Source organism: Lithobates pipiens, unplaced genomic scaffold, assembly GCF_037356315.1.
Source record: "Lithobates pipiens isolate NorthernLeopardFrog02 unplaced genomic scaffold, aLitPip1_a1.2 Scaffold_23, whole genome shotgun sequence".
NCBI classification, from domain to species: Eukaryota; Metazoa; Chordata; class Amphibia; order Anura; family Ranidae; genus Lithobates; species Lithobates pipiens.
Window position 1 is genome coordinate 41,527,097 of NW_027507785.1, and position 21,829 is coordinate 41,548,925.

General features: G+C 43.2%; 1 protein-coding gene across 4 annotated transcripts in view; it reads right to left on the reverse strand.

Annotated features, from left to right (window-relative positions):
• Positions 1 to 18,725: 18,725 nt before the first annotated feature.
• FCHSD2 (FCH and double SH3 domains 2) overlaps positions 18,726 to 21,829 on the reverse strand; it is a 342,693-nt gene continuing 339,589 nt past the window's right edge. For all 4 annotated transcript variants that reach the window (XM_077451465.1, XM_077451462.1, XM_077451463.1 and 1 more), the window contains one exon: positions 18,726 to 20,831. In XM_077451465.1, the coding sequence (XP_077307591.1) occupies positions 20,748 to 20,831 (84 nt within the window). In that variant the 3' untranslated portion in view covers positions 18,726 to 20,747. The remainder of the gene's footprint in view (positions 20,832 to 21,829) is intronic.

The following is a 21,829-nucleotide window of genomic DNA, read 5'->3' on the forward strand; positions in this document are numbered from 1 at the left end:
GTGGATTATGGCAGTGTTAAAGTGTAGCTCCACCCAAAAGGGGAAGCTCCACTTGTTTGCACCCTCCCCCCCTTCCACTGCTACATTTGGCACTTTTTTTTGGGGGGGTGGGGTAGGGGGTCTGAGCTGGAAGTTGCCCCTCCTTCCTCTGCAGTCTTCTGAGACACATCACAGGTCACAGAAGACTACAGGACCATTTACAAGGCGCAGTGCTGCTCACGCATGCACAGTAGGAAACAGACTGTAAATGGCTACAAGACCATCGCCAAGCAGCTTGGTGAGAGGGTGACAACAGTTGGTACGATTATTCACAAATGGAAGAAACGCAAAATAACTGTCAATCTCCCACGGTCTGGGGCTCCATGCAACATCTTACCTTGCCGAGTTCCAATGACCATGAGAACGGTGAGGAATCAGCCCAGAACTACACGGGAGAATCTTGTCAATGATCTCAAGTGAGCTGGGACCATAGTCACCAAGAAAACGATTGGTAACACACTACACCCTGAAGGACTGAAATTCTGCAATGCCTGCAAGGTCCCCCTGCTCAAGAAAGCGCATGTACAGGCCCATCTGAAGTTTGCTAATGAACAACTGAATGATTCAGAGGAGAACTGGGTGAAAGTGTTTTGGTGAGATGAGACCAAAATCAAGCTCTTTGGCATCAACTCAACTTGCTGTGTCTGGAGGAGGAGGAATGCTACCTATGCCCCTAAGAAAACCATCCCCACCGTCAAATATTATGCTTTGGGGGTGTTTTACTGCTACGGGGACAGGACAACTTCACCGAATCAAAGGGACAATGGACGAGGCCAAGTACCGTCAAATCTTGGGTGAGAACCTCCTTCCCTCAGCCAGGGCAATAAAAATGGGTTGTGGATGAATTCCAGCATGACAATGACCCAAAAAACACACCGCCAAGGCAACAAAGGAGTGGCTCAAGAAAAAGCACATTGAGGTCCTGGAGTGGCCTAGCCAGTCTCCAGACCTTAATCCTATAGAAAATATGTGGAGGGAGCTGAAGGTTCGAGTTACCAAACGTCAGCCACGAAACCTTAATGACTTGGAGAGGATCTGCAAAGAGGAGTGGGACAGAATCCATCCAAACCTGGTGGCCAACTACAAGAAAAGTCTGACCTCTGTGATTGCCAACAAGGGTTTTGCCACCAAGTACGAAGTCATGTTTTGAGAAGGGGTCAAATACTTATTTCACTCATTAAAACGCAAATCCATAATAACTTTTTTGAAATGTGTTTTTCTGGATTTTTTTTGTTATTTTGTCTCTCACTGTTAAAATAAACCTACAATTAAAATTATAGACTGGTCATTTCTTTGTCAGTGGGCAAACTTACAAAATCAGCAGGGGATCGAATACTTTCTTCCTCACTGAATGCTTTCTAGACTGGTACCGGGTACAGGAGTGTACTCGGCAGCACACTGCATCCAACGCGAGACTTTAATCTCAGCTTCACATGTTTATCGCACACAGGCGGCAGGAGCTGGCGGGCACGTCGGGGTCGCCGGTCTACCTGTCAGATAGCCGCGATCGATGGGTTGCTGACCCCCGGCCCTAATTCAATTCTTTATTGGATGTGTAACATTGACTGTATACTGTTCCGGCACTTGAGACGCTTTCAAACCTTTTTTACATTCAATTTTAAACAATTCTCCTTTAAATTCTTGAAAAGAGGACACGAGGCACAACAGTTTTACTGACAATAAAAACACGTCCCCTCCTGCGCCAGTGCACAGACAATAGTACGATGCGTCTCCCCCGCCCGCTTCATAATTCATACACAGACCTCCATCCAACATACTGTATAGACAATGGCCTTCCATAATCCGCCAGCTCATCCCTCTGTTCTGTAATTAGACGGGGATGACAGGTCACCCAGCCTGGGGCTGCCCTGAACTTGTTAAGGATTCTTTTGTGTTCTGTAGAATGGAGACAATCAGGTTGCTGAATTTTTCATGTATTTACCAGGAAAGAAGCTAGACAATAATTACACCTGCTGATATAATGGTGGCTGTGCAGGAAAGTGATAATGCGGATGTCGCCTCTAACCTGCTGAATTATTTGTCGTCTGGCTCCTAGAATACTGCATTCTGATTGTATGTAATAGAGCCGGTGCCCAACGGGATCGCGATTAGTAAAGCTTTACTTTTATACAAGGTTAAAATACATAAGTATAGCATTGGCAATGCGTTTCAGCCACTGACCTTGGGCGATATTTAACTACTTCAGCCCGGAAGGATTTACCCCCTTCCTGACCAGGCCATTTTTTGCGATACGGCACCGCTTCACGTTAACGGACAATTGCGCAGTCGTGCGACGTACCCAAAGAAAATTGATATCCTTTTTTTCCCCCACAAATAGAGCGTTAAACAAAAAAAGAGTGACAATTTTGAAAAAAAAAAACTAAAACAATGGGGGTTATTTACGAAAGGCAAATCCATTTTGGACTACAAGTGCAAACTACATGTTAAAGTGCACTTTAAATTGCACTGAGAGTGCACTTGGAAGTGCAGTCGCTGTAGATCCAAGGGGGACATGCAAGGAAAATAAAAAACAGCATTTTAGCTTGCACATGATTGGATGATAAAATCAGCAGAGCTTCCCCTCATTTCAGATCTACCCCTTAGATTTACAGCGACTGCACTTCCAAGGGCACTTTCAGTGCAATTTCAAGTGTTGTTTGCACATATAGTGCAAAGTGGATTTGCCTTTTGTAAATAACCCCCAACATTTTTTTTATTACTATAATAAATATCCCAAAAAAAATAAAAATGTAAAAAAACAACAAAAAACAAAACAGTTTTCCTTAGTTTAAGCCAATATATATACTGCTACATATTTTTGGTAAAACAACATCCCAATTAGTGTATATTGATTGGTTTGCGCAAAAGTTATCATGTCTACAAAATAGGGGATAGATTTATGGCAGTTTATTATTTTTTTTTCACTAGTAACGGAGGTGATTTGCGATTTTTAGCAGGACTGCGACATTGCGGCACACAGATCGGACACCTTTTTGGGAAGAGTGACATTTTAAAGGGATCAGTGCTATAAAAATGCACTGGTTACTGTATAAATGACGCTGGCAGGGGAGGGGTTAACACCAGGTGCGATCAAGGGGTTAAAGTGGTTGTAAACCCTTACAACCAACTTTGACCTACAGGTAAGCCTAGATTAAGGCTTACCTGTAGGTCCAAGAAATATCTCCTAAACCTACACGGTTTAGGAGATATTTTCCGAAAGACAGGCACCGCTGTCTACGGTGCATGCGCCGTAGACAGCGGCGCGCAGGCGCACTGAACGCGCCGCGGTCAGCGGCGTTATCCCGCGAGTGGCGGCTCCCGTGTGCATGCGTGGGAGTGACATCATCGCGGCTTCGCCGAATGACCGCGGCGGAGCAGCGAGCCCCACCAAGAAGATGGATGCTCCGGACTACAGGGGACATCGGTGACTTCGCTGGCTCCTGTGTCAGGTAAGTGACAGATAATGGAATACTATGCGATGCATAGTAGTCCATTATGCTTTACGTTTGCAGGGAATGAAAGAGGAAGTAAACTCATCAGGGTTTACTTCCTATTTAAGTGTGTCCCTAGGGAGGTGTTTCTAACTGCGGGGGGAGGGGACTGACTGGGAGTAGAGAGAGATCGCTGTTCCTAATCACTAGGTACAGACAATCTCACTCTACTCCCCTGACAGAATGGGGATCTGTCTGTTTACACTGGCAGATCCCCGTTGTGCCTCTCTGTGGAGTGATCGCAGGTGGCTGGCGGACAGAGTCTGCCGGACCCGCTGATTGGCTCCCCCGCAAGCGAATGGGCATGCGCACACATATCGCCGTGTACACTCCTGATCTATAATGAAACCGGTTCGCCCAGGAGAACCAAGGCTGGTTGGGAAGTGGTTAAGGATTTTAACCTTTTATCAAAATAAAACTGTACAGTACTAAATCAAGATGCCGTCTATATTACAAATACGAACGCTTGTTGACCTGCAGGAGCTGTAGCCAGAGCACATGTATACCAGTCAGAATGGCACAATCGGGTTGAGCGCAGTGAGCTTTTTGGTCTACTGAATTTTGATTGGTTGGTATGGCTAAAAAACTTTTACTGTTACAGGGAAGCACCTGTGTGGAAAGGGGCATGCAGACGCGCCACCGGCGATAGGTGGGTGCAGGGTACCCAATGTCCTCCAGCACCCGCCGATTGTTAGGCAGAGTCAGAATGGCGATCTGCCTATATGTAGATAAGGCAGATTACAGTTCTGACAGGAAGGAAGGGGTGGAATTTGTGTCCCTGCAAAGCAGGAAATAAATTCCCTCTCTTCCCCTAGTAAAAGCTGTAGTAAACCACCGGCTAGGCACACAGTTAACCCTTTCATTGCCCCTGATATTAACCACTCCCCAGCCGGGGTCATTAGTGCAGTGATAGTGCATATTTTTAGCACTGATCACTGTATTGGTGTTACTGGCCCCCAAAAAGCGTCAGATTGTCCGCTGCAATATCAGTCCCACAATAAGTCGCTGATCACCGCAATTACTAGTAAATAAAAATGTTAAAAAAACAAATCTACCCCATAGTTTGTAGACGCTATAACTTTTGTGCAACCCAATCAAAATATGATTATTGGAATTTTATTTTTTACCAAAAATATGTAGCAGAATACACATTGGCCTAAATTCATAAAGAAATCAGTTTTTTTATTTTTTTTTAAATCAGATACGTTTTACAGCAGAAAGTAAAAAAAAAAAAACTTTTTTTGTGTACAGCATTGCACGATCGCGTAATTTTCACGTTAAATTAACATAGTGCCGTATCGCAAAAAATGGTCTGTCATGAAGGAGGGTAAATGTTCCGGAGGTCAAGTGGTTAAAAAGCATAATTTAGCCAATATATAATATTTTTTGTTTAATCCTGGCTGAATTTTGTTGGTTGCAGGATACCTAGAGCCATAGAAAAGAGGCTCTGAGGAAGAGGGTTTACCTTCAAAACACACAAGTTGGTTGGATCCAGGAGATGTCCTCCCAAGCTTCAGGAGCATGCGGATTGGCCCAGGGTGCATATAAATCAATAATCTAAAAAAATTCTGATTTTTAATTTAAATCTGATTTTTTTTAATTTAAATCACTTTTTTAGATTTTTATCAAATGTATTGTAATAACATTCTTTTGGAGTAAAAATCTATCTTAAGATAGATTTCTTATTGAGATACATAAATAATTGAGTTTATTCAGCATGACATGGAGCTCAGTTATGTAGCATGAGGCTGCATATTCTGCAATATTTACATTTTTGGTAAACTCATTTAATGAATCCAAGCTGTGCAAACTGAGATAACATGCACTGCATTGATGCATTCAGACAATTTTACAGTAACCATGATATAAAACAAAGTTCAGGAATATTCCTTTATCCCATTGTTCTGGAAATCTATGTACACTACAAACTGGATAATTGAATCGGTTCTGATATCGCCGTTTTACTAACTTGACAGCTTATTATTCTAAATAGGAAACCTTCATTTTGTTTGCAAATATTAAAGATTCTAACCACCAGCAAGAATAAGTCCTTACATTTACAGAGCACCTGTCATTTCAGATCCATCATGACAGCGCCCGTTAGCGGGCATACACTTTCTGCCACCACGTCCCTCACCTTGTGTCACTGCCACATCACCAGTCCTCCCATTAAAGTGAATGGGACTGTCGGTGAGTCAACAGAGAGTCAGAGGAACCGCTGAGGGACAGAGATGAAAGTTGCTCTTTAAAAATTATGATTTCAATCAAGCCTTTTTACTAGTCATTTAAATCAAATTAGCCCTGGAAGTTCACCATTTTGCCGAGCTTTGCTTACTCCTGTGTTTGTAAGTAGTTGCTTGCTTACTTTTAATAATAAAAGGCTATTGGGATAATGCACCGTGCTGGAGCACCCTGTCTTCTTTATCTTCCGACAGAGCTTAGTGCAGTGTTAATTTCATCGACTAAAACATTTTAGTAGACTAAATTAATATTTTAGTAGACTAAAATACGACTAAAACTAAAACAACTGAAATGACTAAAATACGACTAAAACTAAAATGCCATTTTAGTCAAAAGACTAAGACTAAAACGAAATTTGACTTTACAATTAACACTGGTCTGTAGTGCATGTTCATACCTCAATGTAATAATAAATAGCATTAGATTTTTCACACCAGCAGTATATAATGAGTTTGCAAATGGTAGAGAATTGTTAAAGTGGTGGGCCAGCTGAAAAATTGTATTTTTTTTTTTTAAAGTCAGCAGCTACACACACTGTAGCTGCTGACTTTTAATAAGCAGACTTAACTGTCCAGGGCCCCCCGCAATGTCTGCCGGCCAAGGCCGACCCGTCCCTCAGCGCCGCCATTCCAACTAAGGGAAACTGGCAGTGGAGCCTTGCAGCTTCACTGCCTGTTTCCTACTGCGCAGCACTCTGTGAATGGGGCGCGCTGTGTTCTGGGACACACCACAGTTCCCAGAACACACAGCGCCCCATTACCCAGAAGACGACACACGGAGGAGAGAAGACTGAAGATCACCGCAGAGTAGGAAGAGGAAGATTAGGACGATCTGCCTAGCAACAGCCATTTCTGGTAAGTTTTAAAAAAAAAAATTCAGATTTTTTGCAACATTTTAACGTACTTTTGTTTTTCAGGGTGGCCCTCCACTTTAACTAATGCATTACAATTGAATTACGGCTGGAGGCCGCTTCCACCTTCACCTGTCTTCCTTTCCGGGTCTGTGGACTCGGGTTGTGTGACTGGCCGGAGCTGCGATGACATCACTCCTCACTCATGTGCTGGGGAGCCGTCCGGTCTGGATTCCACGGGATTCCGAAGGAACGGCCAGGGTGGGCAGTTCCTTCAAAGCGCATGAGCCAATGACATCATCGGCTGCATATATAGTAAATATCTCCAGCGCACGTTTAGGAGATATTAACAGTACTTATAGGTAAATCCTTATTATAGGCTTACATATAGGTACAAATACAGCATTCAAGTTTACAACCACTTGAAGTCGGAGGCATCCAAGCAATTTGCATTTTCTGAAATAAATCTGCAGTAGCAGTCACCGCATTTTCAACTGTGAAGACGACCCAGGCCACTCTATAAGGCTCCCGCCACACTGAAGCTCATAAACAGACATATTTGGGAGTTTGGGCATTTATTTTTATTTTTTTAACAACCCATAATCTCCCCTCTATGTTATCCTGTGTGTCCATGCACACATGGACGTTTTTGGATGTTTATCAGCAGTGGAGTTTATGGGCTGTTTTCTGAACGCCAAAAAAAAAATCACTTTCGGGAGTCGTTTTTCTGACCACAAAAAACGCCAAATGCTGATAAACGTCAACGCTCAAAAATGTGGCTCAACAGAGGTTTTATTTTTTTTTTAAACATTTTTGATTCATTGAAAAAAATAAAATAAAATAAAATAAAAAAACGCTATTGCGAAAACATTCAAAACCATTGAAAGACTCACTGCAAAGCTACTGCCGTTTTTATGTTATTTTGCCCAGTGTGCATGGAGCCTAAGCCCTGACACATAAAATGGTCTCGGTCAAAGAATAAACATTCACCAGCTTTCTGTATATTCCACTTTTTCTCATTTTTATTATTCAACAAATTATACATAATAAATACAAAGGTTTTTTTATTTTATTTTTTTGCTTTTTTACAGCCAATACAAAGAAGGAAGCTTGCTTCTGTTCTTCCTGCAATGACACTGTACATTGATACATGGAATCCCCTATGGAGTTACAAAGATCTTTTCTGTTAAATAACATTAGCAGCTCATACTGATTTTTTACACTTTTTTTTTTTAACACAGTTCTGAAACTTATTTTAAAAGATAAAACAAATGAAAACAGGGGGGTCAGGGGCACTGGTCTAAAACTTTCCACTTACAGAGGGGGGGCTGTTGAGTGATGTACTGACCGGTCTGAATCAATCCGATTCTCGAGTCTGTAAAGGCTGAGCTGTTTAGATTCATACATAGAGCTACCAACCTGGCTCAGCTTCTGAAGCAGGCAGGGCTGTAATATATATATAAGCTGATGTCCTAAACCAGACCCTCACTATAACGTCTTTAAAGCGGAACTGTAACCTCATACGTAACTTTTAAATGAAGGCCTCGTGCACACAGGACGTTTAAAAAAAACACATACTGCAGCTGCTGACTTTTAATATAAGGACACTTACCTGTCCTGGAGTCCAGCAATGTCTGCACCACAGCTGATGTTGCCATCAGCTGTCGGGTGCTGCCGCCGCCATTGCCGGTAAGCGAACCCAGTAGTGAAGCATTACGGCTTCACGCCGGGTCCCTACTGCGCATGCTTCTACTGGCCCGGCAGCAGAGGAAGGCGGGGAGCCAAAGACAAGAAAGAAAAGTGCCAAATGTGGTACCTAGGGGGAGAGAGACAAACGAGCGGAAGTTCCACTTTTGGGTGGAACTCCGCTTTAACATGGAAGAGAGTTCAGAGGCAGTAAAAAAAAAAAAAGCAGCTGTGAAAACGTCCTGTGTGCATGAGCCATAATGCTTAAAGGTTTCTATAATGGTTATTTTTTTTTATAAATTAACATGGTGTACATGACAAAACAAATCATAAGAGATCATCTAAAGAGACAGCCAAGTCTCCTTTCAATCTGACAAGGAATGGAGAAATCTCCCAGACACGAGATCTGTGTTAATATCAGCTTGAGCTATTGATCTCTATGAACAGGTTTTTGTTTTTAAATATGCGGCATTTGGAGAGGGCTATAAAAAGGAGCCTCCATCTGCTGTTTGCATATAAAATACATAACAGTCACACATCTAAAAGATCTTATTAGCAGAAAAGTATTGGTGGTTCTGTTTTAATGACTTGGACAATACACGTGAACCAGTTAAATGCCATAACGAGTACTGTTTGCTGCAGTGCTGATGTTAATGTCTCTCCTCTGGTAGACTCTATGGGGGAAATGTACTAAAACTGGTGCACTCAGAATCTGGTGCAGCTGTGCATGGTAGCCAATCAGCGTCTAACTTCAGCTTGTTCAATTAAGCTTTGACCAACAAAAACTGGAAGTGGATTGGTTTACATGCAGAGCTGCACCAGATTTTTCACCATGCGGTTTTAGTAAATAACCCCCCACCCAGAATCTACTATCTGTGCATTAGATGGTGCAAATGATGAGTAGGCTACACAACCAGTAAGATGGGGACAGGCACAAGTCAAGATGGCGTGCTGTTTTTTTTTTGGTATTCATCATCTACGCGTTGTCCAGATTGCAAACATGACTGCATTTTGGTGCAAGAACAGGGTAAGCTTTGGGCAAGCTAGCTCACAGCAGCAGCTTTGGTAAATACACTTTAGCTAATAAATTCACTTTTGTCTTTACTAGGTACAGTTCCGCTATAAGATCGTTCAGAGACAGCTGGAGCAATGGCCCATATGTTACCAACATCTTGCTTTAAACAATATTATATACGAAGTACCCCCCAAGGAAATACTAGAGACTTCATAGGTAACTGATAAATTTATATATTTTCTACTAATCTGTTTATCAGTTTAAAAATATGTGGTGCAAACACTACCAAATAGTAAATTGCATATGGACAAAATCACACAAAAAAAAAAAAAGCAAATCCTTCAATATTGAGCCCAACGCGTTTCTGGACCTGCGTAGTGTCCTTTCTTCAGGGGCATTTCATACGAAGTAAAGCTGTTGTATTGGTATTCTATAATGAGACAAAGTCATACATCAAAATCATGTTCGGGGTACAACGATGCTCATTTCTCTGACCCTGAACATGATCTTGATGTATGACTTTGTCTCATTATAGAATACCAATACAACAGCTTCACTTCGTATGAAATGCCCCTGAAGAAAGGACTCTATGCAGGTCCAGAAACGCGTTGGACTCAATACTGAAAGATTTGCATTTGTTTTTAATTTTTATGTGATTTAGTCCAGATACCATATGCAATTTACTATTTGGAGTTGTTTGCACCACATTTTTAAACTAATACATTTATATTTTTTTCTACTAATCTGTTTATCAGTTACCTATAAAGTCCCTAGAATTTGCTTGGGGGGGGGGGGGGGGGTACTATGTATATAATGGAGCAATTTTCAGGTCTGCCCTGCCCCTTTTATTGCATTAAGACTGTTCTGTAAAGCTTCTATTGGCTTCTGTGACCACAGTCATCTTCTGAAAATCACACCTTCCTAGGACACGTGTTGCATACTTCTTCTATTGCTGCACATACTTTTAGAGGGAAGCCAAGAGCTACATGGGAGCGCTGGAACCCTATCAGACATCAGTGGGGCTGAGACAGACTGGCCGCAAGGTAACATTTACCAAAGCTAATACCTTTGGCATGAGCTCTGCAACCATTTGGTCTAGCACGGCTGATCACCAATAAGGGCCCAGACTAAAGCCTGGTACACACGGGCTGAATACCTGCCAAAATCAGCAGGTACAGTAGATACTGGCCAACATTCAGCCGCTACAGGTCTTTGTTTGACAGAAGCAGATCTCACAGCTGGCTTCTTTCTAAAGAGTTTGCGGTAAAAACCAGCAACCGATCAGCTCTCTCAGCCAATGATCGATGTGTTCTGGTGGGTGGGGGGGTCCCTCCCCCCTGTCAGAACACAATAGCTCAGCAGGGAGATCGCTGTACTAAAATCTCTCTCTCCCAGAGCTCCCCATTTTTTTTTCAGCTCTTGGCTGAATGGAAAAAACCCCAAAATGTACCATGCGTACCAGACTTTACACAGCCCTGGGCTATCCTGTGTAAGTCAATGAGCTGAGGGACGCTATAACACTAAACAGCCATCCTCTGTAAGAGGAAAGAATGAGCATCTTGTCTGGAGGACCCCCCCCAGACATACTCGTCACCTACAGTTTCTTTACTACACAGTCTACGTCTAAAAGATGGAGGCCAATTCTTTTGAACTTCTTATAAAATCAAAATAATTAGAACAAGATACTTCCAAATAAGATGGCCATATTTTTGAACAGGGAAAGGGAGGGAGAGAAAGAGGGTTAAAATTAGTCTTCAAAGAAGATACTAGTACACAAACATTTGAACAGCGTTCAACAAAATAAATTAGCTTTCTTTGCGCGTGGGAATCCTACCGACTCCTCGAGCAGCGCCAACCTCTAGACACGTCCAATAATCCGATTCTCTCTACTAACACCCATAACGCAAATACGAAAATAAAAATGCCACTATTTATAGAGAATACAGGAAATAAAAAGGAAGGAAAAAAAAAAAGACTATGAAATTTTGACAGTTATTGCATAAAATGTTATTAGACGATTTTTTTTAAAATTTTCCTAAATTATTATAGCTTTAAGATTTTATATCAGGTAAGTTAATTATGTCTGTTTAGCTCAATATCCCCTAAGAAAGATAGTTAAAAAGCTTTTTTTTTTATACCTTACTGGCAAGAATGGCCTCTTTTTTCCTACCCATCTATTTGAGTAAAGCCTACAGTAAACCAACCATTGAAAATGCTAGTCTCCTGACCGTTTTGACTTCAACACTTCAGCCGCTCACCTGGAACAAGCATGCAGATAAGTCCAGCCTCTTCTACATTCCTGCTTTAGGCCAGTGACTCAAAGTACTAAAGGTCTGAGTACGAGAACCAATGTGGGGGGGTCAGGAATCGGCAACTTCTGCATTTCACCGCAGGTTCCCTTTTAAGCTGTTCTGCACACTCCACCTCTCCCCGACGTCCTACACAATTTGAAGTCGGGAGCAGAGATGTCCCTAAATGTACATTGTGGAATGAAAAGAAAATCCGAAAAAAGAAAAAAATAGTCACCCGACCATGACGGATACGCTTTAAATTGGGCCTGTCAAGTACACAAGGTAGAGGCAGCCATTTTACTGGACTTTCTTCTACTGCTTAATCAGTGTGCAGAAAGAGTATCTGTAGACTGATGCAACTTCAGTCACCATGTCATTAAATTTTACGCAACCCCAGAATCTTTCTTACTTGGAGATCCTTCCAGTAACAGCACCTCCTGTTGCAAGCTAACACTCTGCCACTGCCTCACAATTAGCAAGCAGCTTTGTCAGCCTGCCATGCCTGCTCCTTCAGGTGAGTGTTAAGCCGGGTACACGCTACAGTTTTTTTTTTTCAGTTGAGTTGCACGATAAACTGAAAGCTCCAGTTGGGAGCCGCTGTACTAACCATGTGAGGTTAGTGCAGGGATCTCCCCCACCGAGCTGTCGTGTTCTGACAGGGGGACAGTTCCCCCACCAGAACACTTAGATCTGCTTGACTTGACTCTATTGGCTGGGAGCACTGGTCGGGAGTTGGTCGGCTGCTGGTTTTTCAGCATGCACGGCCAGCTTCTGTCGGACAGACCGACATACAAAGAAAAAAATTAAAAGTTGCTAGTCTTTGAAAACACTCAACAGCGTTACTCGAAAACCAAGGTTCCACTGTAGTTACATATCCCAGGGGATAACTGTAGTGCCCATGGCAGGCTGAGAATGCTGCTGCTAAGTGCAAATTACTAAAGCCTGGTACACATTATGAGTTTTTTTTTCATTCCATCCAGCAGGGGGGAGTTGCTGTACCAACATCGCATAGTTAGTGCACCGGCCCCTTCCGAGCTCTTTTTTATTTGTCGTTCAGGCTGCTGGGTTGAACGAAAAGAGAACGAATAGTGGGTATTATGCTTTAATTTCACCTGTATTATAGCAGCTAAGAAGACTCAGATCTGGGATTCGAGTTCTCCCTAGTACAAATATATTAGAAGTCAGCAAGCAAAAGCATTTGCAGAAAAATCACTATTACACCTCTTAAAACGAGATTCTTCCTTTCTGCAATTCTGATTGGATGATCGGGGCTTACGGCACTCAGCAACTTTTTCGTTTGTCTTAGGCTAAGTACTCACTAAAATATTTTTTTAATCTTGGCTTGTAAAATCTTACCTTTGTAGTATTGCATTCAGCAAACATTTACAAAAGCAACCAGTAATCTTCTGCAGTACTCAGCCATAGAGTTTTGCAGCTCCTACTGAATGCTTGATAAAGCTCATTAAACCTGCTGAATACCACCAGGTGATCGACACAAACTGGAGCAAAAGCTTCAAGAAATTGGAATTTGATGTTCAGATTAAAGTTTACAAGCCAAGGCTTAAATAGTTCATGTGTACTTCGCTTTTCTGAAAAGGTCTAACTGCTTAGAGTCAGCGTTAGGCTGATCAAAATGTGTCTGGTTCAGCAGGGACTTTCGATCATTGTGTGGCCATCCCCTTTCAACAGAAGTAAATTGTTAAGCTTGACTTCTGTCAAATGGATAAGTTGGTAAAACTTTTGTCGATCAGCGGTTGCAAAAGGACTTGCTGTCAAATAACAACTGTCCACGGTGGGAATGGGGGAAGGGATGATATTCCTCTACCCATGTGGACGGGGGATTCTGTTAGACCCAAGTGACAACTTACATTACAATGTCCTCAGTGTCTAGACCAGTGATTCTCAACCAGGGTTCCTTCAGAGGTTGCTAGGGTTTCCTTCAGCATTGGGCCATTTCTGCCTCTCGGATAAGTTCCCATTGATCTTTTTAGCCATCTGTAAGGAGGCAATTCTTCCCAATAACCACAAGTGTAAGGACCATTCTTCCCACTGACCATCACACTAATGTATCATGAGTTGTAGATTTCAATTTTTTTTTAGCAGGGGTTCCCTGAGGCTGGAGAACTATTTGGAGAAAAGGTTGAGAAAAGGCTGGTCTAGATCAACCATTCTTAACCAAGGGTCAGTGGAAACCTAGGATTCTTTCTGGGGTTCCTTGAACTCTGGTCGACTGACTTCCCATCCAATGGTGCCTACATAGTTCTGGGTTCAATGCCACTTGGCAGAGCAAATGGCATGACACTAATGATCTTTATCGCTGTGTAAGGGTGTCATTATGACCATCAATGGGGGGGGGAGGGGATGGGGGTGAGCAATTATTTCCATTGACCACCAATGTAATGGGCATTCTAACCACTGACTAATTTTTCAGCGATTCCCCAAGATCTGGAAATGATTTCAAGTGTTCCCCTGGGGTGACCAGGCTGAGAAAGGCTTGTCTAGATCGATAGGTTGCAGTTTAGTGAATGCTGCCAAAAGAGGTAAAATGGCTGCCGATAGGGCATGTATCTGACAGGGCCACAAATAATGAATTTTTATCTTTTATGTCTTAACGATGGTTGGAAAATATTAAAATACCTAACATGTAACCCTGATATTGCCCTGACAAAAGTAAACAAGCAGGGTGATATTCTGATAAGTACTTATGGTGTTGCATGGTGGTCTTTACATTCGCTAAAGAAGCTTGCGTGCTTCTATTCAAAAGTGAACAAGAATACAAACCCCCCCTTTAAAGTGTCGCAGTTGATGCAACTGAGTAGCCATTTTGCGCCACAAAACAACATCTCCACTGCCTGTCAATTCAGTATTGCTTCAGTCACAAAAGCAAGCATCTCATAAGAGCGAACTGACAAGCTGAATCTTGCTTGCGTCACAAAACGGCCACGGATATGAATATTCCTTTATTACTGAAGCCCACTTCCTGGGCTGCGTATTCAGTAGGGAAAAAGAAAAGAAAAGAAAAGCGGCGTACACTTGTGACACCAGATCGCCACCTAAAAACTACATGAGCTGCTTAAATACAAATATGTTTAGTTACATTGATTCTGAATGATTAATTATCGAGGTGTAATGTTAGATTCAGCCATAGTTCTTTACAGCATATTTATATATAATTATATATAATTTTTTTTGTTTTCTTAACCCTTTGTTTGCCAGGAGAGTAAAGAGAGGAGCCAGCCCCTGAATTCCCTTTAAGTGACCCGTTCCTCGGCAAACGTTGGTTGCCGGTGCACTGCGCTGCAATGCCCAGGCATTCCCATTTGGCAGAAGTGGGGGTTCAATGGTTAGCTTTTTTTTTTTTTTTTTTCAATATACAGATAACTGGGGGGGTTGGGGGGAGGGGGACAAAAGTATTTTTTAACACATTCCTATGACCACAGTAATATACTGTACTAACACGCATGATAGAAGTATTCTATGAGGACCGTCTATATCCCCCCCGTACAAAAATACGGAAGGCGCCTTCCCTGCAGCTCCCCATCTGGTGCAATCTGAAAGCGAAATCACAGCAGCGGTTGTCTGAGCGCTTGTTCACACTAGATTTATCCTGAGAAAGATATGGAGGCTGCCATTGCTACCTCTTATCCTGCAAACGCAGGTTTCCTTGCTCCCATGCACACCTTCTTCTTTAATACTTTGACTCTCTTACCTGGAACAAGCATGGGCATCAGACAAATAACCAGACTTGTTCCAGATCAGGACTCAAACCTTTATAAACCCTATTGGTCAGTGTAGTAACCAGGCAGTTAACTTCAGAAGGGGGATTTGCAATGGCAACCCCCCCCCCCCCCCCCATGTATGTCTCAGGAAACTTTGACGTGCCTTTTGAAGGTCCAATTTCAACTCAAGGTCTCGTTTTCAATACACCGCAAAGCAAAGAGCTGGTGGCAAAGAGTCCTAACTGACAACGGGGAATTTTCTTAATGTAATGTTTTTAGATTCTGTTAATTTTTCTTTTCATTTATTTTCTCAAGAAATATATCTACCTTATTTTGCCTTGCGCAGGATATGCTAAAAGAGCACAAAAATGCGTCGGGTGTGAACAAGCTCTCCAAGTGTGGCTACATCATCAGAAAACAGGGACGACCAATAAAAAAGGCTTCCTTATTTCTGTCCCTTGTCACACGTCTCCATTTGTTTTTTGTGTTACTTTTTGGTATATAAACTGTATGACTGTATTCCTATTTTCACTTCCCTTGCATGGCTCGTCTCTTAAAGCATTTATATATCCAAAAACCTATTTCTCAGTATGTTTTTCAAGTTACGCCTCACTGTACAGGTTTTCTTTTTTTTATAAGAAATTCAGCTTTGTGAGTCCTTTTGCAAAAGTTTCTTAACTGGAGATCCTGCCAGAAAAAGCACGTCCTGTTCCAGGCTAACAACGCTTAAGCTGGCCATCGAAACTCACCCGGTCCTGGCTAATCAATCTCTGTCGAAGGGAGATGTTGAAAAATTTCCCTTGACCTATGGCTGCAGCCACTGATCGGTGTATTATGACAGTCGTGGGTGCAGCTGTCAGAATACAAATGTCCCGCAAAGCACAAGCGAGGTGGATGGAAGACCCCTCCAAGCGTGGTTGTTCGACATAAGACGATCTAACGGTAGACTTCTGCTGAACAGGGATGGCCACACACAGACTGAAGATCGGCTGGTCGCTACTGAACCGGCCAAACATTGATCTGTCTGTACCCACCTTAACCGTGTATGGCCAACTTAAACCACTGCTGTGCAATTAGCCAGAGCATTGTCGATCTGCAGTGTGCTCTCCTTCATTTGGTTGCTTATCAGAAATATCCGGCTCAACGGTCAAGTGAAGGAGCATGCACAACAGACTGACAACACTTCTGCTAACTGAGAGGTAGGGGCTTAGCGCGGTCAACCTGAAACAGAATGTGCCATTACTGGTGGGACCTCCAGGAAACAGAGTCGTATAAGAAACCTGCATATGGTGAGTAATAAAGCTCAAACTACTGAAATTTTTTTTTGGGGTTTACATATACTTCCATCCATCAGCGGATGTGAGCACACATAACAGTTCCTGAAGCAATGCATTGTGGGGGCTCAACGAGGAGATACAAGCACACAGCAATATATAAAAAGGTCTAGTGGATGAAAGTGGATGAAGGAAGGACTTATTGCCAATAAAAAGACATTAAAAACAGGAAAGCTGACCGGTCGTAATGGGTCGGTGATGAGGGATGTACCCACAGGAGTCAGGCCGTCCGTGACCCGAAATTTTTGTGCTTTTTTTAACGTCTCATAAAAAGGGCCTAATGGCTCCTAGAGTGGCTGAGCTGGCTCCTAAAATTCACATTTAATTGAAGGAAACCTGTGCCAAGAAAAATGCAAATGTTGCCATTACTAATCTCCTGAGAAATTCCAATTTGTCATATCTATCTAGAACAGTGGTCTCCAAACTGCAGCCCAAGGATTTGGTCCTTTGCTTGCCTTTATCTAGCCTTTGGCACTATTCCATCCACCAAAGATGGGTCACCATTCCTCACACTGACATCAGTGATGAGGCACTATTCTTCCCATTGATACCAATGATAGGGCACTATTCCTCCTACTGATAATGGGGTGCTTTTCCTCCCACTGATAGCAACAATGGGGCACTATTCCTCCCACTGACACCAGCAATGTGGCACTATTCCTCCCACTGATACCAACAATGGGGAACTATTCCTCCCACTGATAACAACAATGGGGCACTATTCCTCCCACTGATACCAACAATGGGGCACTATTCCTCCCACTGATACCAACAATGTGGCACTATTCCTCCTACTGATACCAACAATGTGGCACTATTACTCCCACTAAAACCAATGATGGGCACTGTATACTCCCACTGACGCTGGGGTATTTTCTACTCCCATTGGCCACAGTCCGGCTCCCCTAAAGTCTGAAGGACAGTAAACTGGCCATTTGGTTATAAAGTTTGGCTACCGCTGCTCTAGACAACACAACTTTCTGTGTCACTGACCTGAAACGAGCATGCAACTAATGAAATCAGAGCAAAGCCAGGACTCATTTGCATACTACTTCTGGATTAGTGACAATGCTGGAGATACAATCACTTTTTTTCAGGGGATGTCTGCAATGACATCATACATAGTCCTCCCAGTGCAGGTTTCTATTCATTTGACATTCTTTCCTATGACATCACAGACAGAGATTCCTTCAAACACTTTCATGTCCCGTCCGAAGGTTAAAATTCAGACTTCACGCCAGCCTTTCTGTAATGCTCAATGGATCAGTTAACCTAAATGACATCTTGAGTCAATAAAAACAGAAGCCAACATTCATAAGGAGATTGTGATATGTTTCAGAACTTCTGATATGTCCAATAAAGCTGTGATTGCCTACAACTGAAGTACTGCCGGGGCATCATACAGCCTGAAATGGTTCAGAACAGGGAATGCTGATACAGGGAGGCATCAGATATCCACAGCACTGTACAAAAAAAAAAATTGAACTTTTTTTACAGAATACAAACTGAACTTTTATACACACTTCCTTGTAGTTTGCAGGTCAGTGAAACTACAAAACACCTGGGTTTAAACAAAATTAACTCAATATATGAGAATAGGAGCTCACTATAACTGAGTTCACTATAACTGAAAAGAACCGATATAAAAATAACTGAGCTCACTATAACTGAAAATAACTGAGCTCACTATAACTGAAAATAACTGAGCTCACTATAACTGAAAATAACTGAGTGCTGGACACAGCCTCTGCGGAGCCACATGGCAGATTACATGAAAGTAATGGAAGAAATCCCCTTCATACCTAAAGTTCACAAAATATCAAAAACGCCTAAAGCTGTATTTGTGTTTGTATTTTGTGACGCGCTGCCAGCGCGGCGCCCCAGTGTGAAAGCACTCGGACTTTCACACTGGGTTTGCAGCTAAGGCTTTTTTCAGGCGCTATGCAGACGCTGTAACGCCTGAAAAATGAAAATGCCACCAGTGTGAAAGGGGTCTAAAAGGTACTTATTGGGGCTTGTGATAAGAAGAGCTTGTGCTGTGGGGGGGGGGGGGGGGGGCGGGGTGGGGGTGTGCAAATGATCTGCCTATATGGTATATACCAGCATAGTAGCGTATATACAGCATATGGTATACACTGGTACTTTATTGTTCCTGACTCTAGGTCTCTGAACTATATTTTTGTAAGATTAATACAGATTCTGCACTTCTATATCTTGTACTGTGCTCATCGATGATACTTGAACTGTGGCACTACTTTTGTTATTTTATGGTACTTTGTTCACGCCCGCGCCTCCTGGTCCTTTAAGAGGTCTATGACGTCGGGAGGTGGGACAGGGTGGGGCTTAAAGCGTGTGTCACCAAAAAGTGGAACTTCCGCTTATTTTTCTCCTCCCCCCCCCTGAGGTGCCCCCGGTGGTCTGGTGTGACAGGTATCCTGTCCCCACTTCCATCGGACCTTGCAACGGCGAGGTACGTTAGAAGTCTGGCCCCCTCCTTTCTCCACCGCTGGACCAATTGGAATGCACAGCAGTAAGGACCAGGGAGTGAAGCTGAAAGGCTGCACTGCTGGGTTCCCTTACCGGCAATGGTGGCGGCTGCACCCAACAGGCGATCCGAAGATAGGCTGCGGTGCCGACATTGTGGGCACCCTGGACAGGTAAGTGTCCATATATTAAAAGTCAGTAGCTGCAGTATTTGTAGCTGCTGACTTAATTTTTCGTCGGGTGGGCGGAACTCCGCTTTAAGAGCAAGTGACTGTCGTGATTGGCTGCCACGTGATCTGAAAACTCCCAATCGCAAGCAACAATCAGGGTCTTTTGGTTAGGTGTCGGTAACGGTGTCAGGAGTCTGCACCGCCGCGTGCACTCTTGGCACAGCTGTATGGGCAGCAATTCACGCAAATATGCTGCCCCTCAGCGACAAGAGTCCACATATTTGCGCGTGGCCAGCGCCAAGGGGTTAATAAAGTTTGCTACTGTTAAAAATAAAAATGATCTGCCTACACACAGCCCACTTCCTACCAGTACTCTTAAAGCTGAACTCCAGGCACAGAAACGTTGCTCTAAATATAAAACTCAACAATAACAAAGGATATAAATCCACTTTGTATGCACCAACCTCCTTTGCAAACCAAGATGTTACATTGTAAAAGTTGCAGTGACATCAGCGCTGGGCAGTGCACAGCCTGTGCAGAGAGCAGAGCAGTGGGAGGGACCCAGCAGGCCCGACCCTCTACAGTCTGCCTGCAGAAAACTGCAGGAGGGGGCGGAGACGAGACCAGTCACCCTGCACAAGGCGAGAGAGCAGCAGTGAGCGGTCTTTATTATAGGAAGCTCCTGCACACACTGTATTACTGCACAGATCTGGAAGAAATACACAAAGCACTCCAAGATTTAAGGAAGAATACACATGACGCTTGTATTTAGACAACAGTTGTTTGGCCCGGAGTTCAGCTTTAAACAAAGACCCTGAAACTTTCCTGTACACAGCGGAGTTATCTGATTAGTAACTGCACTGGAAGTTAACCCTTCACAAGCCTGCCATCAGCCTAAAATTGACCATTCCAGGGTAAAACCAAATACAATGGCGATCACAACACAGATCTGCAAACGTTGAGCATTATTAGCTTCTTCATAACATAAGGCAATATGTATTCTAGGTTCTCTGATCCATTGTGTTTTATAAAGGCTGAACTGGTATTTTTTACTACGGGGAAGATATGTCTGAAAATAGGGACAAAAATAAGGTAAATTAAAACTTAGAAAAAAAAAGAAGAAAAGAAAAATCTTTTTTTTTTGTGTCTGTCAAGAAGCTGCCAGAGCTGCACTACCCCACCGCTGCTATGACTGCGCCTGCGATTGCACTTACAACCCCCAATTAGTGTCCATTCAGGGAGCTCAGATTCCACTTGAAATCAGAACATAAAAACAAAAAACAAAAAAAAAAAAAAGGCACAAAAATGTCCATCGTTGTGTTCTCAGTCCCATCTCTCAGGATCTAGACATGCAAAAGGTGCCTAAAAAAATCCGGACCAAATGACGCATTTGGCCCGCGATTGCAGCAGTTTTCCAGAAGCCGTTGTTAAACCAACGTAATTTCTACATCTTCCGTCTTTTCTGGCTGCCGCCGGTGAGCCTGTGTGGGCGGGGGTGGGGCCGCTCGCACCTGGAAAGAGAAAGAAGAAAACACAATAAACCTTCAAGGATCCCTGCAGACATTACTGTGTGTGACTCCGTTAAGGAAAAAGATTCTTTACGCCTAGTACACACGGGCCGAAATGTCGGGCGGCATCGGCCGGTTCAATAAAAATCAACCGACATTCGGCCCGTGTGTATGGCAGCCTGTTCGACAGAAGCTGGCCGTTTGGCCAGCTTCTGTCGGATGGGCATGTTGGAAAACCAGCAGCCTACCGACTCCCGATCAGCGCTCTTTGCCAATGGCAAAGAGCGCCGACCGGACTTTTCTGGCGGTGGGCCGTCCCCGCCAAAAAAAAACTAGTGGTGTGTACCAGGCTTTAGACTGGCTTACTTTATTCTTTTTACTCTGTTTTACTTTTTTCTTGTGCCGTCCATTGATTTTTTTCTTTTTGTGATTTTCTTTAATCTCCTATAAAGGATCTGGATGCTCCCGATACCTGAAACAGATACTTTGTGGTGTGATTTGCCTCCATACAAAATGAATGGGTGCAAATCGCACTGCAAAGCATCGCATGTAGTTTGAACAGGAATGCGCTGCAATTCCTGTCCGAATCACATGTGGTTTCTTGCATTGCTCCTGTGTGCACCCATGAATCCATTTCCTGACTAGCTCTGTGTTTGACCAGCTCCGATAGCACTCCTGTGGTCTCGATCTCTTATAGCATGCAGGCAGTCTCCAACCATCTCTTGCTGCATGTCCATAGTTTCCAACTATCTCTCGTGGCAAGCCCCTAGTCTCCAACTGTTTTTTGGTGGCATGCCATAGCCTCCAATCATCTCTTGTAGAATGCCCCTAGTCTCTAATCATCTCATGTGGCATGCCCCTAGTCTCCAACCGTTTTTCGATGGCATGTCCATAGTCTTCAATCATCTCTTGTGGCATGCCCCTAGTCTCCAACCGTTTTGATGGCAAGTCCATAGTATCCAATCACTTCTTGCGGCATGCCCCTTATTCGCCAATCATCT